Source organism: Stegastes partitus, unplaced genomic scaffold (assembly GCF_000690725.1).
Source record: "Stegastes partitus isolate 25-593 unplaced genomic scaffold, Stegastes_partitus-1.0.2 Scaffold589, whole genome shotgun sequence".
Lineage (NCBI taxonomy): Eukaryota > Metazoa > Chordata > Actinopteri > Pomacentridae > Stegastes > Stegastes partitus.
This window is the reverse complement of record NW_007578320.1, coordinates 69,212-87,837: the sequence shown is the minus strand read 5'-3', so window position 1 is coordinate 87,837 and position 18,626 is coordinate 69,212. Positions and strand designations below refer to the sequence as shown.

General features: G+C 39.6%; 1 protein-coding gene across 1 annotated transcript in view; it reads left to right on the top strand.

Moving 5' to 3' along the window:
* The window catches only part of tbc1d32 (TBC1 domain family, member 32), a 91,027-nt gene that overhangs the window by 31,925 nt on the left and 40,476 nt on the right, over nucleotides 1-18,626 (top strand). The window contains exons 24-27 of the mRNA XM_008289021.1: nucleotides 9,236-9,358; nucleotides 11,896-12,004; nucleotides 15,695-15,788; nucleotides 15,869-15,994. Coding sequence (XP_008287243.1) covers nucleotides 9,236-9,358; nucleotides 11,896-12,004; nucleotides 15,695-15,788; nucleotides 15,869-15,994 — 452 coding nt within the window. The remainder of the gene's footprint in view (nucleotides 1-9,235; nucleotides 9,359-11,895; nucleotides 12,005-15,694; nucleotides 15,789-15,868; nucleotides 15,995-18,626) is intronic.

The window sequence follows — 18,626 nt, the reverse complement described above, 5'->3', positions numbered from 1 at the left end:
GCATAGTGGCAAAGTGATTTCCTGAAACAGTTGTGAATATCAGAGTGATTTCAAAGGGTGCATCTGTTGCAATTTTAAACTGTAGATTCGTACACATTCATGGCGACTTGACATGTATCTGGAGTTGACATAAAATAAAGTACAGTGTACGTTGTAAGGATTGAACGTTTCACGCAGTGTAACAGCGTCACCGTCACAGTACAATATAGATTTTCCTTTCTATATAAAAATGATGATTGCAGACCTTATCCTTGCAGCAACCTTCAGAGTCATACCTTAGTAACTCCTTTGAACTTTTACAGTGAAATTGGACCACGTCTGCAGTTGTAAACCAGCTTTGCGCTCTACTTCAACAGTGCATCACAACTTTTGGTTTTTAATAGGCTTTAAATCTTTTCTAGCGCATTCAATGCAAGTCTAATCATCGGCACTTCTGTCAAGCAAACATGCACTGAGCATTCCTGAAGTGCAGCCCTCTTGAAAAAAGAAGCCACAATTTCCACCCCTCTTGATCTTCACAAGCTAATGAGAGCTAAAATCCCTCAGCCTATTCCTTGTTGCTAAAAGCCTCTTTGTTGTCATGGCAACCAGCTCTCATCCCCCTGTTTTTCCCCTGTCTGGATTGTTTGGATGCCTTTATTCTGCTCTCTGCTACTGATGGCTCTAAACACGTTTGGTGTATGCGCCGCTGTGGAACTTCACACATTTCATCCTGATGCGATTTAGTGCAGTAGACATTACTGTGAATACGATCATAAATCTTTAAGAATATACCAGCATTGAAAGGAACAATTACTAGTATCTTGTAATCTTGTAAACACTGACTAAATTTGCCCTGTGGGTAGAGCAGAAAACTGTTCCAATATTTACTGTATCTGGAGTTCAGAAATCATTGTTGTGTCGCAGGACCGTTCGGAGGTAAAGGAGGTTTTACACGGACAGTACAGCTTAGACAGGATAGTTTGTGATAAAAACAAATGAAAACCTTTTTGACGGGTTATTTTGTCGTCACCAGAATCCACCTGTGGTACCTACACCTTGTTTGACAAAACAAACTGGATTAGAAATGATTATGAACAACTTTTAATTTATGCTTTTGGCATCAAAAAATGTGGTCAACAAAGCGAAAAAGACTTTTTTTTTTTCAATGATGGACGAAAAAGCTGGAGATTCCCTGTAGTACAGTAAAATGTCATACTGTGACTTACTGTGTCTTGTTTGCAGTGTTGAAGGAGAATTCTGGTTTATTTCAACATGGCATATTTATATAGCTGTTGTGGTTGTGTTGTGTTTTTTTTTTTTATGTTTGAGATGTTTGAATTTGAGAGAGTTGGGAAAATTTAGCATGAGCTCCCTGCAGCTTTTTAAATAGATATGAATGAAAGCACATGAATTTTTAAAAACATCCAAACAAAACAAGCAAAAGTAAACCAAGAAATTAGCTGTCTGTAACCGACATTTTTTCTAACTGTATTAGCTTTTACTAAGCTTATAGAGGGCTGAGCGTTCAGTCCGGCAAACGTTGGTCTTTTCTTCGAGTTGATTTTAGGGAGGTGAAACAGCATCTCAAGGATGGCAGCTAGTTTCGATGCTGTGATTACTCTGACCCATGGGCACATGGGGATCAACAGGTGCCAGATTTTGCAGTAAAAGTTGTCCTCTTCACTCGGCAGCAGAGCAGTGAGTGCAGGAACATCATCAGTTTTACAAGATATGTTGTTTTCCTGCCTCTGCCTCAATCCACCTGGTCTCGTCGTCCTTTTGACTATCAAAGTGAAATGACCTGCGGCTGACCTCATAAAGGTCCCATGCATTGGGTTAATCCACCGTTGCATAAGCAGTTGAGTTTCCTCAGAGGACACTGTGACTACAAAGAAAGTCAGCCTCACACATGTTAACAAGCATTGGCGAACATGCAAGTTGCCCCACACGGAGATCTCTAATGCAGTTAGCAAAATGACTGCTCCAGGCTGCTGATTTCACTGCTTACTTTCAGTAAGACAGAAAACAAATGTTAATGTGTCTTTTTTTTTAATTGCAGGGAGCTAATGTTAAATTGTCCCGCTAAGCGCTGTTTGCAAGCTGTTTTGTACAACATATCATTTCCCCAAATCTCAGCAACAGAGGTGAAGATAGCATGATACTTAGAACCACATTAGCCACATTATTGGGAAATACACCAGGCTGAAATATACCAGAGTTCACATTTAAAGGTCAAGTGAAGCTTTTAATTGGTATGTGCCTGTCGGCTTTTCATACTTGAATGTGTTTATTTACTTAAGCGCTTGTTTTCACATGTAGAGAATGATCATTTTGTCTGAAAAATGTAGTGTATGCATGCAAAACTTGAAAGCTGCCCATCTTTGCTGCTGGGATGAGCCGGTGTTTGGTCTTGTTGGCCAAATCTGTAGAGATTTTCTTTGCAGTGCTACTTTTTCCTGATTGAAAATGTATTAAGACATACAACATTTCAGTTGCCGTCAGCATATGAATATTGATGTTTCATCTTCTGACTTCAAATGATACAACCTACAAAAATAGCACACCCCTAAGCTGACCATTTGCATCTTACCTAATGCATGACTAATCAATCCGTAGCATGATGATCAGTCATACTGGCAGGCAGATTACTCCAGGTTTGCTGTAATTGGTTTATACATCGGTCTTGTGATGCACGTGGGCACATCGTCAAGAAAGCAATCATCTGCCATAAATGGGTTTTAATGCATGCATGCGTTCCAACATTAGATAAAATGAGTGATAGTCCCGGTCAGCTAAAATGACAACTTCAGCTCTCGGATGAAACAAATTGTAGTGTTTCAAAATGATTACCCAAGCAGTGGAGAACGTGAATAGATGTCTCATTTCCAAAAACAGCATAACAAGTCTGAAATAATGTGGAACAATCAAATTTAATCTGGCCATTCAGCTGGGATCCTGATCTTTTTTTTTTTTTTTTTTCCCCACAAACTGCAATTTACACCAGATTAGTAGTGCTACCCCACTGCTTCACTTTGAGCTGTTAATTAGCGTTTATACATTACGGCCCATCTCAGAGTGTTTTGGTTCTTGTGACACTAACAGCGTGGTTTTAATTGTGCACTGTGCCATTTGGACTGTTTGTCTATTTGTGAAATGCCTTACTGATGCTTTCCAAAAGCAGCGTAGAAGAGATCTTGGGTTTTTTGTTGTTGGAGTAGTGAAACAATGAAATTATATCTTGTGCTCTCATATACACGATATTGTCAAAAGTATTCACTCACCCATCCAAATAATCGAAATCATGTGTTCCAGTCACTTCCATGGCCACAGGTGTATAAAATCAAGCACCAAGGCATGCAGACTGTTTCTACACACATTTGAGAAAGACTGGGTCGCTCTCAGGAGCTCAGTGAATTCCAGCATGGTTACTGTGATAGGATGCCACCTGTGCATCCAGTCCAGTCATTAAATTTCCTCACTCCTAAATATTCCACAGTCAACTGTCAGTGGTATTATAACAAAGTGGAAGCGATTGGGAACAACAGCAACTAAGCCACGAAGTGATAGGCCACGTACACTGACAGAGTGGGGTCGGTGGATGCTGAGGCACATACGGCGCAGAGGTCGCCAACTTTCTGCAGAGTCAATCGCTGCAGACCTCCAAACTTCATGTGGCCTTCAGATTAGCTCAAGAACAGTGTGTAGAGAGCTTCATGGAATGGGTTTTAATAAGGGGTTACAATTATTAGGCCATTAATCACCAAGTGCAATGCAAAATGTCAGATGTAGTGGTGTAAAGCACACCGCCACTGGACTGTAGAGCGATAGATTCACGTTCTCTGGAGTGACAAATCACGCTTCTCCATCTGGCAATCTGATGGACGAGTCTGGGTTTGGCGGCTACCAGGAGAATGGTACTTGTCTGACTGCACTGTGCCAAGTGTAAAGTTTGGTGGAGGGGGGATTATGGTATTGGGTTGTTTTTCAGGAGCTGCGCTTGGCCCCGTAGGTCCAGTGAAAGGAACTCTGAATGCTTCAGCATGCCAAGAGATTTTGGACAATTCCATGCTCCCAACTTTGTGGGAACAGTTTGGAGCTGGCCCCTTCCTTTTCCAGCATGAAGGTGCACCAGTGCACAAAGCAAGGTCCATAAAGCCATGGATGAGAGAGTTTGGTGTGGAAGAACTTGACTGTCCTGCACAGAGTCCTGACCTCAACCCAATAGAACACGTTTGGGATGAATTAGAGCTGAGACTGAGAGAGAGGCCTTCTCGTCTAACATCAGTGTGTGACCTCACAAATGCACTTCTGGAAGATAGGTCAAAAATCCCCATAAACACACTCCTAAACCTTGTGGACAGTCTTCCCAGAAGAGTTGAAGCTGTTATAGCTGCAAAGGGTGGACCAGTGTCATATTAAACCCTATGGATTAAGAATGGGATGTCACTTAAGTTCATATGCGAGTCAAGGCAGGTGAGCGAATACTTTTGGCAACATAGTGTATGTTGGCTCAAGATTCTCAGGCTTTTTATATGACTTTCACAAGGAATGTGAGGTTGTTGAAAAGCTGTCTATACTTGAGAAACAACATTGGGTTTGCAAACAAGCAGAGCGTAAATAATTGATTACTTGATAAGAGATTATTGAAAGTTTACGACTTATTTTCTGAGCAAAAACGCAAATGTTTGCTGTATTTCTGTGATGGTATTCTGAGTATCTTTGGGGTTTTGTTTGGATTAAAATAGAAATTTTACTTGCATCAGTGGAGTTGTGATATGCATTTTGTACTGTTTCATGTAATTCCTTTAGAAATTATTTGTTCTGTGTTTAAAGTAACATCTGATCATACAGCAGTTAGAGCTGCTGCACTGCCGTAACTGAAAGTGGAGACTAGAGGCTTCTCTGTGCAAAACCACCCATTAGTGTTTACAGATGAATGTGATCAATTTAGTGAACGTTGGTAAATAGCGTCAAAACTTCTCTGCATTTGCATCATTCATGCTGTGCCACCCAACACCAACACTCATTCTCAATCTGTGTCAAACACAAAAAGGCCAACATTATGCTTTGCTTTTTTTGCAAAAAGTGTGTCCAATGGCTGACCCTTCCCGAACCATTTCACCACCAAGCAGCAAAAAAAACTGAAGCACTGAGGAGTCAGAAACACGAACAAAATGTGTTGCACCTAAAAGTAAAAGTTAGGTGCATGAGTGCAACCAATAAAAATAGTCTGGAGCCCTGAACTTGGAACAAAAACTCCCACAGACAACAAAATTGCTACTGTGCTGCCATAAATTGCTATTAAGAGCAGGGCACTGATTGGACACTTCGCCCCACTCGGTCAAAGAAACCTATCAAAGAGACAAACTGGAAGTAGACCTGGTTCCCCATTCCTTTGTTTCAAACAGAGAGAGGTCAAAAGGTCTGACAGACTCTCAGCCTCTTACTGTGCTGCTGTCAGAAAGAGTGAGTACAGTTGTCAGTCAAACAGGAGTCCAAGTCACTGCCCAGCACATCAGGAGATGAAGCAGCTGCTTCAAAGGAGAGGTGTTCCTCACAGGAGCTCACACATTCAACGCACTCACAACGTGCTAAACAACACGCTGAGCTTATATTATTGCCTCCTGTGTGTCGGCACACGAATACACTCGTCAGCAGTTAAAATGATATTCTGGGAATCGTGGGATCCAGGTAATTTTAAACAACCTTTGAAATGTTCAAGAATAATTGACATTTCTTTTCCTTTAACTATTCATTTGTAAATTTGAATGGCTTATTTTGAAAAAAACAAACTGTGGCTCAATAGTTTCTGTATCGATGAAAAAGAAATGACACTTACATAAATCTGTCGGAGAATACGTTAATATGTTATGCAATGCAAACTGGGATTTTAGTGAGCAAAACAAATTTTCACTCATTTAAAGACTCGTGGATTACCATGGAAACAGCAAGATGATAGTGTTATTAATTACTTCATTATGGTCTTGGTCAATTAAAAACTGTACCACAGTATTTGGGTTTTCTATGATAAATTGGCAATTAGTCATTTTTTAGAAAAGTTATCACACAGTATTCCCCATTATCCTAATTTACAGTATATTTATGTGAAATGATGAGAAGATACTGCAAAAAAGTGAAGACAGGTCCGGAGGTCTCCATTTTAAAGAAGCACTTTAGTTCAGCACCTTGGATATTACGCTTATTTGCTTTCTTGCTGAGAGTTAGATGAGAAGATGGAAACTACTCTCGTGTCTGTGCATTAAGTATGTACCTGGACCCAGGAGGTTATTAGTTTGGCCTGGAACAGGACAGTGGAAGCAGACGGAGACTCACAAGCTGCCCAGAAATTACTGTAGCATGTGAGCGCACACCACAGTAGTTATGTTATCTTAAGCTCCTACGCAAACAGAATTGTAAAAATGTGCCTCGAACAGTGCCTTTACAGATTCTTGTTGTTGAGGTTGCAGGTGACCGGTGCAGATGCTGCACAGACTACAGTGTTGAGCAGGAAGGGAAAAAAAAAGTGTAGCAGTAAAGCAAAATGTCTGTAATTCAATTTTAACCGGTAAAAATAGCAGCTGCAGATATGTTAAACATCGTTATGACTGGTCTGAATTGTTGTGCATGATGCTGCTCATGTGAGGCTTCCCACTGAATGTTGGTCCAGCCACGCGTTAGCAGATCGATGGCAGTTGCTGTGACTTCTTGTATGCAGTTAGGGTTTTGCAGTATCATGGTATGTTTGAAAAGCAAGCTGCCTCAGGCTTCCACTTGTTGTAGCTTCTTGCGTAACTACAGATAACTCCAGTGTCATTTCACCTTGTAAAAACTCTAATTTGGGGTATCTATGATTAGATTTTGACTAGTCAGAGTTCCAGTTTGGGATGTACAACATCATTCTGATTGGTTCAAACCTAATGTAAGGTATCTTGAAGGGACAAAAAAATGTCTTGAATTAGATTTATGACTCGTCAGAATTAAACTGTAGATATCTGGAACCGGAGGTGTGGCTGCATTACAGATACCTGTAATTGTAGATATCTGTAATGAGAAACCTCATACATGAGTGGTCATTTTCACAGAGGAATTGATAGTGTGGATATCTGAAATTACAGTTGTGGATTGGAAGAACGTCCTTGTGGATATCTCATGTTCTTTGTGACGAGGAAGAATTTCATTTTAAAAATCTGCAAAGCATATCCAGTCTGTACGTTACTGTTAACACGACTTGCCATACAGCTTAAAAGTGGGAAAAATCTTCATGTAGTATTACCTGATGTGATGAGAGGGCCATTTTGTTAACGCGACAAAAATAAACATGCACACACAAACCCATCGGTGCTATCTGGTGGAGCGTACCTGTTTGTGGCAGGGCCACAGAGCAGCAGTTAACCCTACCTCAGCTGCAAGGGGTGGAAGTCTTCTAGGTTGCCTCCCATCTGTCAACAAAGGGTTGCCAAATCTTGAAAAAGAAAAAAAAAAATCTAATTCTTTCCAGGTAAATCACATTTGCCAGATCTTTTAGCAATATTTGGAGCACAGGCCTTATTCCTGAGAAGAGAAATGGGATTTTCTTTATACTCATTTAAAGAGGAGGGGGCAGGCATTAGGCCAAATATAGACAACCAGGACTCTGGAGTGATGCTTTTTTTGAAGGCATTTGACAGCTAATCAAATGTGAGTGTGCAGAAAGTTTCAGTTCTGAGTAGGACCAAAGCTTGTGGGCGAGGAGTGTTCCTCACAGGGAGAGGAGGCTCATGGGAAAATGTCAGAAAGTCTGGATTTGGTATAATGGGTTTTGTGAACCAGTTGAGTAAAGCAGTGTCTGGCATTTATACCAGGTTGATGCTTAAGGATGCTGTCTAAGTTTATGTCTCTGGGCCGACAGTAAACTCATATTGTGGTATGTTGGACTGCAAGTAGTGTTTGAAACTGTAGGAATGCATGGAATCTAAGTTATCAAAATCTGTACAATAACATTTTTTTTTGTTAAAATACAGATTTTTTTGTGTGAACATTATGGACAGTTACACAGATTTTTTTTTTCTGCTATGATTTTACTGGTTGTTTACTGTAATTTACCAAAACAAGGAACATCTGTAAAATATCATTGAATTATTTAACAAAAAATACAGACAAAAACTGTTCAAAGCTTATATTTCTTTGAAGACTGGGATGAAAAAGCATGTTATGACACAACCTATCTGTATTTAACTTTAGCATATGTCAAAGGGATTAGATCGAATTAGTTTATGATAAACAGGTTGCTTAGATGAGCAGCCACTTGTGACCATTTGAATCTGCAGCCACGCTGGCCTGATATCTAATCCTGGATCTTACAACCAGCAATTGTGCCATTTATTATGCGGAAATAGCTGAATCTGTAGTGTAGGTATGGAGCGAAATGTAGCAACCCAAAGCCTTCCTTGAGAAAATCAATTTACTGGCGATCTAATATGCAAAACTAATTTGGACAGAATTAATTGCAGAGGTAGTCTGGAGAGCAGGTAGACAATAAACATTAACTAGATTGTTGTGATTAATGCTGCACATCCTTGACACACATATAGGATCTTTCTAATACGCACTTACGTAAATGGAATCAAGCCTGCTCTGCTGAAGGGAGAAAGTTGTGGAAAAGGGAAATTTAATCTGCCCTTGTGTCCTTGGGATTTTTAGCATGATTCTACCTCTAATTTCTACAAAATATATAAAAAAAACAAACACTGTAGCTAACAGAAGTGACCAGCAGTGACAGTTATGTTTAAAACTCAGTGATGCATCGTTTGTTTGTTTTTGTCATATACTGTATGAAGCGTTGACTCTCTGCAGGTCATGGACGGTGGCCTAAAACACTGAGCTTTCTCTGGCTTTTTGTACTTTCTGCTTCTTCAGTGTTTCAAAATGCAGCTGGAGCTTAACAGGCTGCTTGGTCCTGGTGTCATTACCAGCAGCTGAAAATCAACCATGAAACCTTTCCCTAGGGTTACTACTTAACAAAGCTTACAATTGGCTATGGCAAGCTGGTGGGAGAAAAAAAATGGTGTTGACTGACCCAGTACTTGCAGACAGAGAAGGCCAGGGGAAAACAGACAGCCAAAGTCCAAATGGGATCTTTGGCTGCATGCTTCCACCCTGCTGTATTGCATGTTCTAAATTACATTTGTCAGCGCTGCTGCTCTGCTACAGTATCTCAGGCTGCCAGTCCTCTCTGTGTTCTGACGTCTTTGTTTGTTTGTGTGCATTGCTGCAGACTGCTCAGTGTGCTCTGCTGTAATCTGGACTCGTTTCTACTGATGGAGAGCCAGTATAACATCTGCTCCATGCTGCTGCAGAGTCAGAGGGAGAACATCGCTGACCCAGACACCAGTGAGGGGTATGAACTCATTAACACACGCATGAACGTTTAGTTATATGTTTATCCCTGTGCATACTCAGACAATTTGCTTTTTTTTTTTTTTATTGTTATTATAATTTATAACTTCCCTTTTTTAGCTTGCAAAAACAAAATACGAGTTCATATTAAAGTGGCTTAAATTCTGCTATAAGGTCCAACCACAATTATATCTTATAATTAGGAATGCACGATATATCGGCGACCACACTGGTATCGGCCGATATTAGTGTTTTTTTCCGATATATCGGTATCGGTCCGATGAACAAATTTAACCGATGTGAAAAACTGAGGATTATCTAACATTAGTGCCTTCGTCTCTATATTTAACATTGCTGCTATTTCAAGGATGTCTTTACTTAAATGGTCCTGGACTTGAACGTTAAATATGTTAGAATATGTTTAAATATGTTTTACTTTTGTTACGTAATAAAGAAGGCTATGTGGTCTAATTTGGTATGGGCTTCTTTTGAATAGTTTTCACGTTCTCACAGTGCATGCTTAGACTCATTTTTCAGTGTGAACAAAAACTGAATATCAACATCGGGGATATCAGTTATCGGTGATATCAGAAATCTTAATATCGGATCTTGGTGTTGGCCAGAAATTTTATTATCATGCATCACTAAAAAAATTTATTAAAATCAACATTAAAGATAATTGTGATACTGATCTCCTGGATTAATTTTTTTTCTAAAGAATTGTAACCAAGGTACATTTAGAGCAGAACATTTAACAAGACAGATAAACTGCTTTCTAAAGGACAAGTCAAAATATACAAAATAATTATTATTGATCATATGGTGCTCTTTCATTGTTGTTATTTTCAACTGAAGCGCACACTGTAGCGCCACGATGACTGTAACTAATGTTGGAAAGTACTAAAAGACAAAGTAATCCTTTGTAGGTTTTGGTCATTTCATGGGATTTGCAGAACTTATTCAGCAACAGCCAACCTTATATTTCAATTTAAACATGAAACATGTCGAGCTGCTTTGCTTTGCTTCACACAAAAACTAAAATATCAGTAGGAAACAGCTCGCTCTCTTTCTGCAAAGTTCAAAATGACTCTTGTGGCTTTCCTAAACATTTCAATCAAAGCATATGTGCTGTCTAGAGGGTTCAGGACACTCCAGCCACAGATAAGTTCATCCGAGGGAAGTTATTTCAGACATTCAGACATTTCAACAGTTTAGCACATTCAACCGTCACGTCGTCATTTTCTCTCATACTCATTCAGTAAAGCTTTTTTGCTTCTCTGTGCATCATCCTGATATGACAGAACACTTTCAGATTTAATCATTGCTCAGGATGAGAAATTGTTTGTTTGTTTGCCTTGTCACAAATAAAATGAAATAAAGCGGAAAGAAAGTGAAAAGGCCATTTCCGAAAGAGCCCTCTCTCCCTTGGTAATGGCTGCCAGAGCCATGGCTATTGGTTATGAATGGAAATGGCCCTGAAATGCCAACTCACATCGCATGTCTGACGGCTGGCTCAATTTTGGAGAATGATGACTTCTTAATTTATCCTCCCATCTCCTGCCGTCTCTTCCTCTGGTGCTCCCATTATCATCATGGACATCACCGTTTCGTCTTTTCTTTTTACCTTGCTCTCTTCCTCTTCTTTTTTTTCCCCTGTTCAATGTCATCTCAACTTTACTTTTTGGCATCTGACCTCTGAGTTACCCTGGTTTTTGTTGTCATTCTCTTCCCCTACTTCTTCCTATTCCTTTCTTGTTTCTCTCCTTTCTAATATCAGTGACACCAGTACTCAACAAAACTGTGTTTGTGGGCAATTTTGCACTTTTTTTTTTAAAGCTTCTGCTGTTTGAGCCATGACTACTTTGATTTTTTTTTTTTTTTAGACATGTGCAAATTACATTTTGTGGCAAACAGGCCCTTGGAAAGAGAACTGTACACAGTCCTCTTTATTACCAATTTCAAGACTGAATTGCTTCAGCTATGAGAACTATCCACCAAGGCTGACGCCCTTCGATCCTAAAGTGCCTTTGTAATTGGACCATTCTCTGATCTTATCTGAAATTCTAACATTAAAACCCATCTCTCTTTTCTAACTTGCCTTACAGCAATGATACAGTTGCAGTTATTCAGAGGCTTCAAACTCTGCGCAAAGTCTTTCATATTACTTGATGAAGAAGAAACTTATGGAGCTGCATTAAATTGGAAAAGTTTTGAAGTGCAGGGCCATTTTAATTTGGGTGACCTTGCCTATGAAAAATATTACATACACTTCTGCACATCAATGTATGCATAATAGGCCAAAAGTCCTCTTCCCTCAGTCTTTTATTTCACTTCTCATTAGGTCATTCTGTGGAAATGCTGTTGAACACAAATCTCAGTGAACATTTATTACATCTGGGCATGAGTCCACCCTCATTATTTAACTATTCTCACACCTTCATTTTTGTCTAATCTGCCTTGAAAAGCAGCTGCTAACCTCATCGGGACTTCTCTGTTTAAATTATTGAAACAACCTTCTCTTTTCTCTGCTCTTCTCAGGGAGTTCATCATAGACAGCCTGTCGGTGGAGAGGAATCATGTGCTGGTTCGCGTCAGTGCGATCGGAGGCCCGTCTGAGAGGAGGCTTCCCGCTCGAGCCCTGCAAGAGGTCTGCCTTACTTTTCAACCTTCAGCTGGTTTTGAATTGAAGCGGATTCTTTCCTCCTGTTGAGTAGAATCCTAGGATGTTTGCACAAAAGAAAGCTAGAATTATATGTGTTTATGTTACAGGGGTTGACGTGAACAAAAAAAAAGTGTCTTTTATGCCAGAAAATGCATGAAAAAGTGGCAACAGAGAGTTAGGGGTGGACAAAAAGCTGTTTTTTTGTCAGCTTTGTTAGCTTTTTTTTTTTTTTTTACAAACCAGCTGCATATTAAACAACCATGATAACAGCTGCATCATTGCAAGGCTGTTTTGGACACACCAGGCCAGTGCCCGTTCGAAATGTGCCTGTTTAGAATTGGCCGACTGCAGCTTTCAGCATGAGTGAGTGATTGAAGTCATTCATTGCAGGACGAATGGGGTGTGTCAGCAAATACACAGCCGATTTAGCTGCAATGATCCGACAGCACTGGTATGGGACTGCAATCCACTTATATGACATTGTTTATAGCTGATTGATTATGGATGCATAGGCTAACATTTAATGTTATTTTTGCGGTTTACCCTGTGGGTCTGTGTTAATGTATAATAAGAAACAAAAAGTGCTCAAAGCGAGCCTGAGGAGGAGAGCAACAACACACAAAGAAACAGGACAGCTATATGGATGCACTTACTTAACGAAACATGTGTGTGAGCCTGAGAAGCAGAACCAGTGCAAACCAAGCTAGCTGTTGCTGAAATCAAATGCAAACTCGATTTTGTCTGTCGCCTGCTTTGACACAACCAACGTGGTGGGAAAATAGTGGGAAGGCTGAACGGTACTATATTTAGCATCCATAAGGAGTTCACGTTTGGCAGTAATAAGTTTGCATTTAGTTTGAAGTTAGAATGAGCTGCGGTCAGTGAACTGTTGTGAATGCGCTGTCAACTTCCTGAGGCCCGCTGAGGACACAATCATTGAAAGAATGCTGTTGAGAAAGTAAATATAAAGACTGCTCATCCATTTCACTTCATGTTTGGCTCTGCACTTCCTTGGGACCCTGCTATACACTCACTGAGTGTGAAGGAGATCAAATGGATGATTATCAAGAAAAACACACACGCACACACACACATACATATAGAGACTCTTTCCATTGTAGCTGGTAAAAACAAACGTATTTCTCCCAACTTATGGTCTTTCTGGACATCTCCACTGTCAAACCTACTTTTTCGTTGCACGGGAACTTAGTAAAAAAAAAAAACACACGCACAAAATGAAATTGAGAAACTCTTTTAAATCTTTCGTTTCACTCTTTATAATTTCCACAAACTCAGTATTCTCTGTCCTCACGATCCAACCACAAATCCATCCGCCCGTCTCCATTCTGTTGCCCGAGTTATTGGTAATTTTAGCACAGATGAAGAGCCCTACTTGATCACCATCAGCGCTTCAGTCCTTGTTTGAAGCCTGCAGCCTTATTTACTCAGCATGTTTTGGGATAGATATCAATTATTTAGGTGTTGTTTATACCAAACTCCAAACAGGAACTAATTTATGCTGAGGTCAAGGAAAGGATATGAAAGAGATTTCGAAGAGGGAGAGTGTTAATTAGCTTAGTGAGTGTTTCCTTCATGTTTCACAGGTCTCTTTTTATTCATTTCCCCTGTTACTTGAAGATAATACCAGAAGCAGAAAGCTGTTAAATAAGTACAAAATTTGTTTGAAGTTTACAAAACAAATGAAATAATTCTGCTTTTAGTGAGACATAAAATAAGAAGCATTATTGTGTTAAAACAATGGTTGGTGCTGACAGTTCTGACAGTAATATTTACCAGCAACAAGGAGAACTGATGAATGCCGGGACAGCTATGAAAAGAATATTTTAAAAGTCAAATTGTTTAGACTTTAATTAAATGATAATTCAAATATTTCATTTGTCAGAAGTGGAACTGTCACCTTTTTTCACTTCTGCATTTGATTAAAGTATCCAAACACAACTCTAGGACGCTGTTTTTGTAAAACTTTAAGTGCGCACAAAAAAACAAAATCACCAGGAGACACTGAGGTCATAACTGTCATAAAGTCTTGAAAGAGACAGACAGCAGCTATCACTACACTCCACCAAATTACACAGTGCAAAGAAACAACTTTTAAACCTTAATGTGGAGAAATAAAAAAATCAGAAAGTATCATTGATATGCAGCTTGGCAGTGCAGTGTGGCTGACTCTTCCAGCTCAGAATAAGGTGGTGTGGGGTTTGCACCTCCGACACTCCAAAGACGTGCAGTTTTCTGTGTGAGAGTCGTGATTGACTGGTGACCCGGGTACAGCATAGCCTGCCTCTTGCACACTGACTAGGTAGGATGCTACTTCATCTCTCTCTGGGAAGGTTAAGTAGGTTTATGGTACAGGATAATTTAGAAGATGATTAAATAAGTAAAGGGTAATATTTTTGAAATAATAGTTTTGCGGGTCATAAAAATGTTTTTAAGGGTTGTGGAGGAATTAGGCCTCATGATTTCTAAATTTCTGGCTATAGTCCTAACTGTGTGTCCTGTTTTTAAACTTCCAACAACAGTGTTGTGAAGAGTGACAGAACAGGACATTTCCATGTGGAAAAATATGTAAAACTGGCAATAATGTCAAGTCTTGCAAATCATCTTGCTCACAGAATCACTACAATTCCAAAAGCTGCATAAAGACTGTCTGTAATCATCAATGCCTCCCTAACATACATTTTGTCCAACGTTCTCAGAGAACCACATTATTGAGAGGTAGACTCAAATACCAGCAGGGATTATCATAAGCGGCGAGCACAGACAATTGGATAAAGAGGTCTGCTTTCTAAACCTCATTGACATTTAGAGCATATTATTTTGGTATATGTCACATGCTGAGCCATGACTCACAAGTTATGGTTCTTCAAAAATAAGTCATGACAAGAATAATGAACTGGCTTTGGGCTCCAAAGAAAGGAATGAATGAAGGAAAAGAGAAATAAAACCAGAGAATGGAGGAAATAAATGATGGCACATAAATATTACCGATCATTTGATTAGCTGCTACCAGCTTAGTGCAGAAGAACAGCTTAGTAATGAAGCCATCAGTAAGTCACTGTAAAACTGTATGACACTGTTCACATTTTGTAGTGTTTTTCTTATCAGGTGACCTCATAAGCAGCCATAGCAGCTATCGAGTTGGAGCAGAGAGGAAATTGATTTAAGAAAACAATGCAAATATCATGAATCATGTAGATTTGAAAAGATCTTATCCACCGTAGCTTCACACAGTGTGTATGTTAGTGACATTTAAGCATGTGATTCTGAGCAGTAGGAGAGATGTTATAAGGGACAGATTTGTCACTTCAAGAATCTTGAATAGAAATCTGTGGCTGCATTCCAGATGGCATACCTTTTCTATAAATACATCCAGCGGGGAAAAACATTTTTACCTTATTTTTTGGCAAAGATTCCAACCCTTACATGTGCCTTTTTATTCTGATCTGACTGGTGGTTCTATACATGCAGTTTTTACGTCCAGTTGACAATTGCAATTGCTGTTGTGGCTCTCTCCCCAATTATTTACGTAGGAACCTGGGCTTGTTAGCTCAAAATAACTGCTCGGGGGCTTTACCAAGATGGCTTCAGAGCAGCAAACCTTTTCTATAGGGGCTCTGGCAGTAGTCACTGAATTTTCTTATCTACTCCCCCCAGGGAGAACATCCTTACCCCTGGCCTATGTTTTCATGCTATCCTCTACCTCGCTGCTACAGTTTGGACCCACCAGAGATCCAACATAGTTTACAGGGTAAGCGGAACATCGATATAATTATTAATATTAACTTCATTATGCTGATATTTCACCTGTAGTTCGTCTCCCATGTGCAGACTCTGAGATCAGCGCATTTCTGGCTTCACCAAAAGACTCAAACAACGATGAGAGCTGGATGGAGAACTGCCGGAGACAGTACTGCAAAGTCATGACCTCAGAGCCCAACATCCTAACCGGAAAGGGTAAGCTACTGGTTTTCTGGGCTGCCTTCTAGCCAGGACATTTCAGCCTTAATAACATAATGATAATACTGCATACATGCTGACAATAGATTCATGCTGACAGTGTTGTTGTTGTAAAAGGGAATGAGTCACTGCGATGACTAATGCATCAGAAGATGAGCTGGAAATTTACTTTTTGACAAGAAAATGAATAAAGTCTTAGAAGTAACTACAATAAATGCATGTTAAAGCCAAAAAAAAAGGCTAACCAAGGGGCACAGGGAGTGTCTCACAAGCCATTCTGGGTAATTGAGTGTTACATGCTGGAGGCGACTGGTAATGCACCTGACGATGTTTAGTCACTGACGAAAATGTAGAAGGAGAATAACTGGTGCATTTTATCAGTTAATAGCTCGCAGTAACAATCTAAGACTCATCCATGAAGACAAACACATCAAATTAATCACATTTATCACAACGCGAAAGATGAAAATTGTGTTGTCCTCATGGGTTTTTATTCATTTCACTCCTTCATATCAGTACTCTCTAACCCACAAATCATTCCACGGTCAAACATGACTGTCTTTCCTTTCACCTTCACAGACGACTGACTGCACATAGAAGGAGTAGATCCATTTACACCTTTTAATAACGTTCAAATAAGATTTATTGGCATGAATGTTAAAGATGCATTATTGCCAAAGCTAAATTACATAGTCTTGAGAAAGGCTTAAATAAACATCCCTCTGGAGATGGTTTGAGCAATCTGATTTTAATCCAACTCAAATGCTTCTTGGAAGCACCCAGTCCACCCATAACAGAAGAAGTGATTAAATGTAAATGAGATCTTTGTTTTCATTATAACTCACAGTAACAGACTCTGAAGACTAACAGAATGTTTAAGATAAAAGAGATTATAACAGGAATTTATCCTGATAACAACCCATCAGCTGTGGGTGTTCAGTATAAAATACTTGTACAATAACAGCAATAATGGAAAGAGAGTAATGTTTGTACAGTACAACAGGCAAAAAGTTTAATGGATTTTGACACAATTAAGATCTGAGTTGGAGTGAAACACGGATTATTTGAATTCAAGTTTGACTTTTAACTTATGTGCCGGTGTGAGGCCATTAACACCTGACAGTAGCCTGTGTCTTGGGTGATCCGATTCTAAATGAACAGCTCAAAACACAGGTGTGAATGCACCCAGGGCACACTGGGGACAAGAAAACCTAAATCTGCTTGTTAAAATAGCTGTCGAGAGATCAGTAGCATTTAGAAGTTGAAATGGAAGTCTGCAAAAATACATGGAAACAAGTTTGAGACCGTTACATCTGCTCATGTCAAAAAATTTTGAATGGTGGGTGCTGACAGTGTGTCGCCTGTGCTTGTAAAGCAGTTTTATCAACCACTTATCACTGACCACATACCAACCTCCTCGAGTGTCACCATGTTTTTAGTTTATGTCTAGTGTCAAATCACACGCGAGTATGTGAACAATTACAACGCACGTTTTCTACACAGATGTGTGCTTAAAAAGGAAGCATCTCTGTTCTAAAGTGCAACAACAATCATCAACCTTTCTTCTTCAACTTGTTTGAATTTGGAGCAGACTAGAAAATGCATTGCTGCCTCCTGTTGGTTAAAAACAACAACGCATATATATTCTTGCCAACAGGAAATAATGTAAAGCATGTAGAGTGGTGGAAGTGAGATGTGATCACAAGTGGCCACTCAAAATTCTAATTCCAGCTGTGAAGTGATGTACTTTCAGCCGTCCACTTGAGATCAAATCACCCAAGGCGCATATTAATGCAAAGTGTCAACAGGGCATTACTCTCTTTTCTGTCTTTTAACAGCCCTGAACCTATGTGATGTGTGTATTTTACACCCCCTCTTCATTTGTTTAATAGCAGCACATCGCACCACAACTTAGCAGCGCTATAATCTCGGAGACAAAATGTTAAGTGCTGCGTTTGCAAATTTCATGCTTAAATGTTATTTCTCACCGTTGTTTTCCAGTGGGCCGATCAGCCCTCGTGTCTCTAGACTCTGTTATATAAATGCTATGTGAGTCCATGGAAACACATCACACATGGTTATTCATTTAAATAGATATGAAAGTCAAATGAGTCCACTTTAATGACATCAGTTTCTTGTTAGCTCGCTGTAAAGTGTCTAACTATTTTAAGTGTATTGATAATTAGGAAAAGACACCTGCTGATGTCCTGTTCTGTGATGCAGGCGCACTACGCACTTTAATCCACCAAGACGACATAAATCTGATGTCCATGAACCTTTTAAGAACCCATCAGCACTGACAGCCTCTGAAATTACACCTACCCCCACTTCTCCTATGTAGGAGTAAATAGCTGTGATTCATGGAAGACAAAAATAGACAAAAATTCAAATGAAGGAGGCCTAACAATCTTCTCATTAATGCATCTACTGTACAGTGATTGCTTCTTTTCATCAGCACACTGTTGAACTCGAGTCAGTAAAAGATCTACTCTCTGCTCTGTGCTGCTCAGTTGGGGTTTTTCACTGGAAGACCACAATTCAGATTTATTAAACTTCCCCCTGCTTTAGAAATGTTATTTTGTTTGGCACATCATTAACCACACAAAACCTAACATTTAACTTTTCAAGA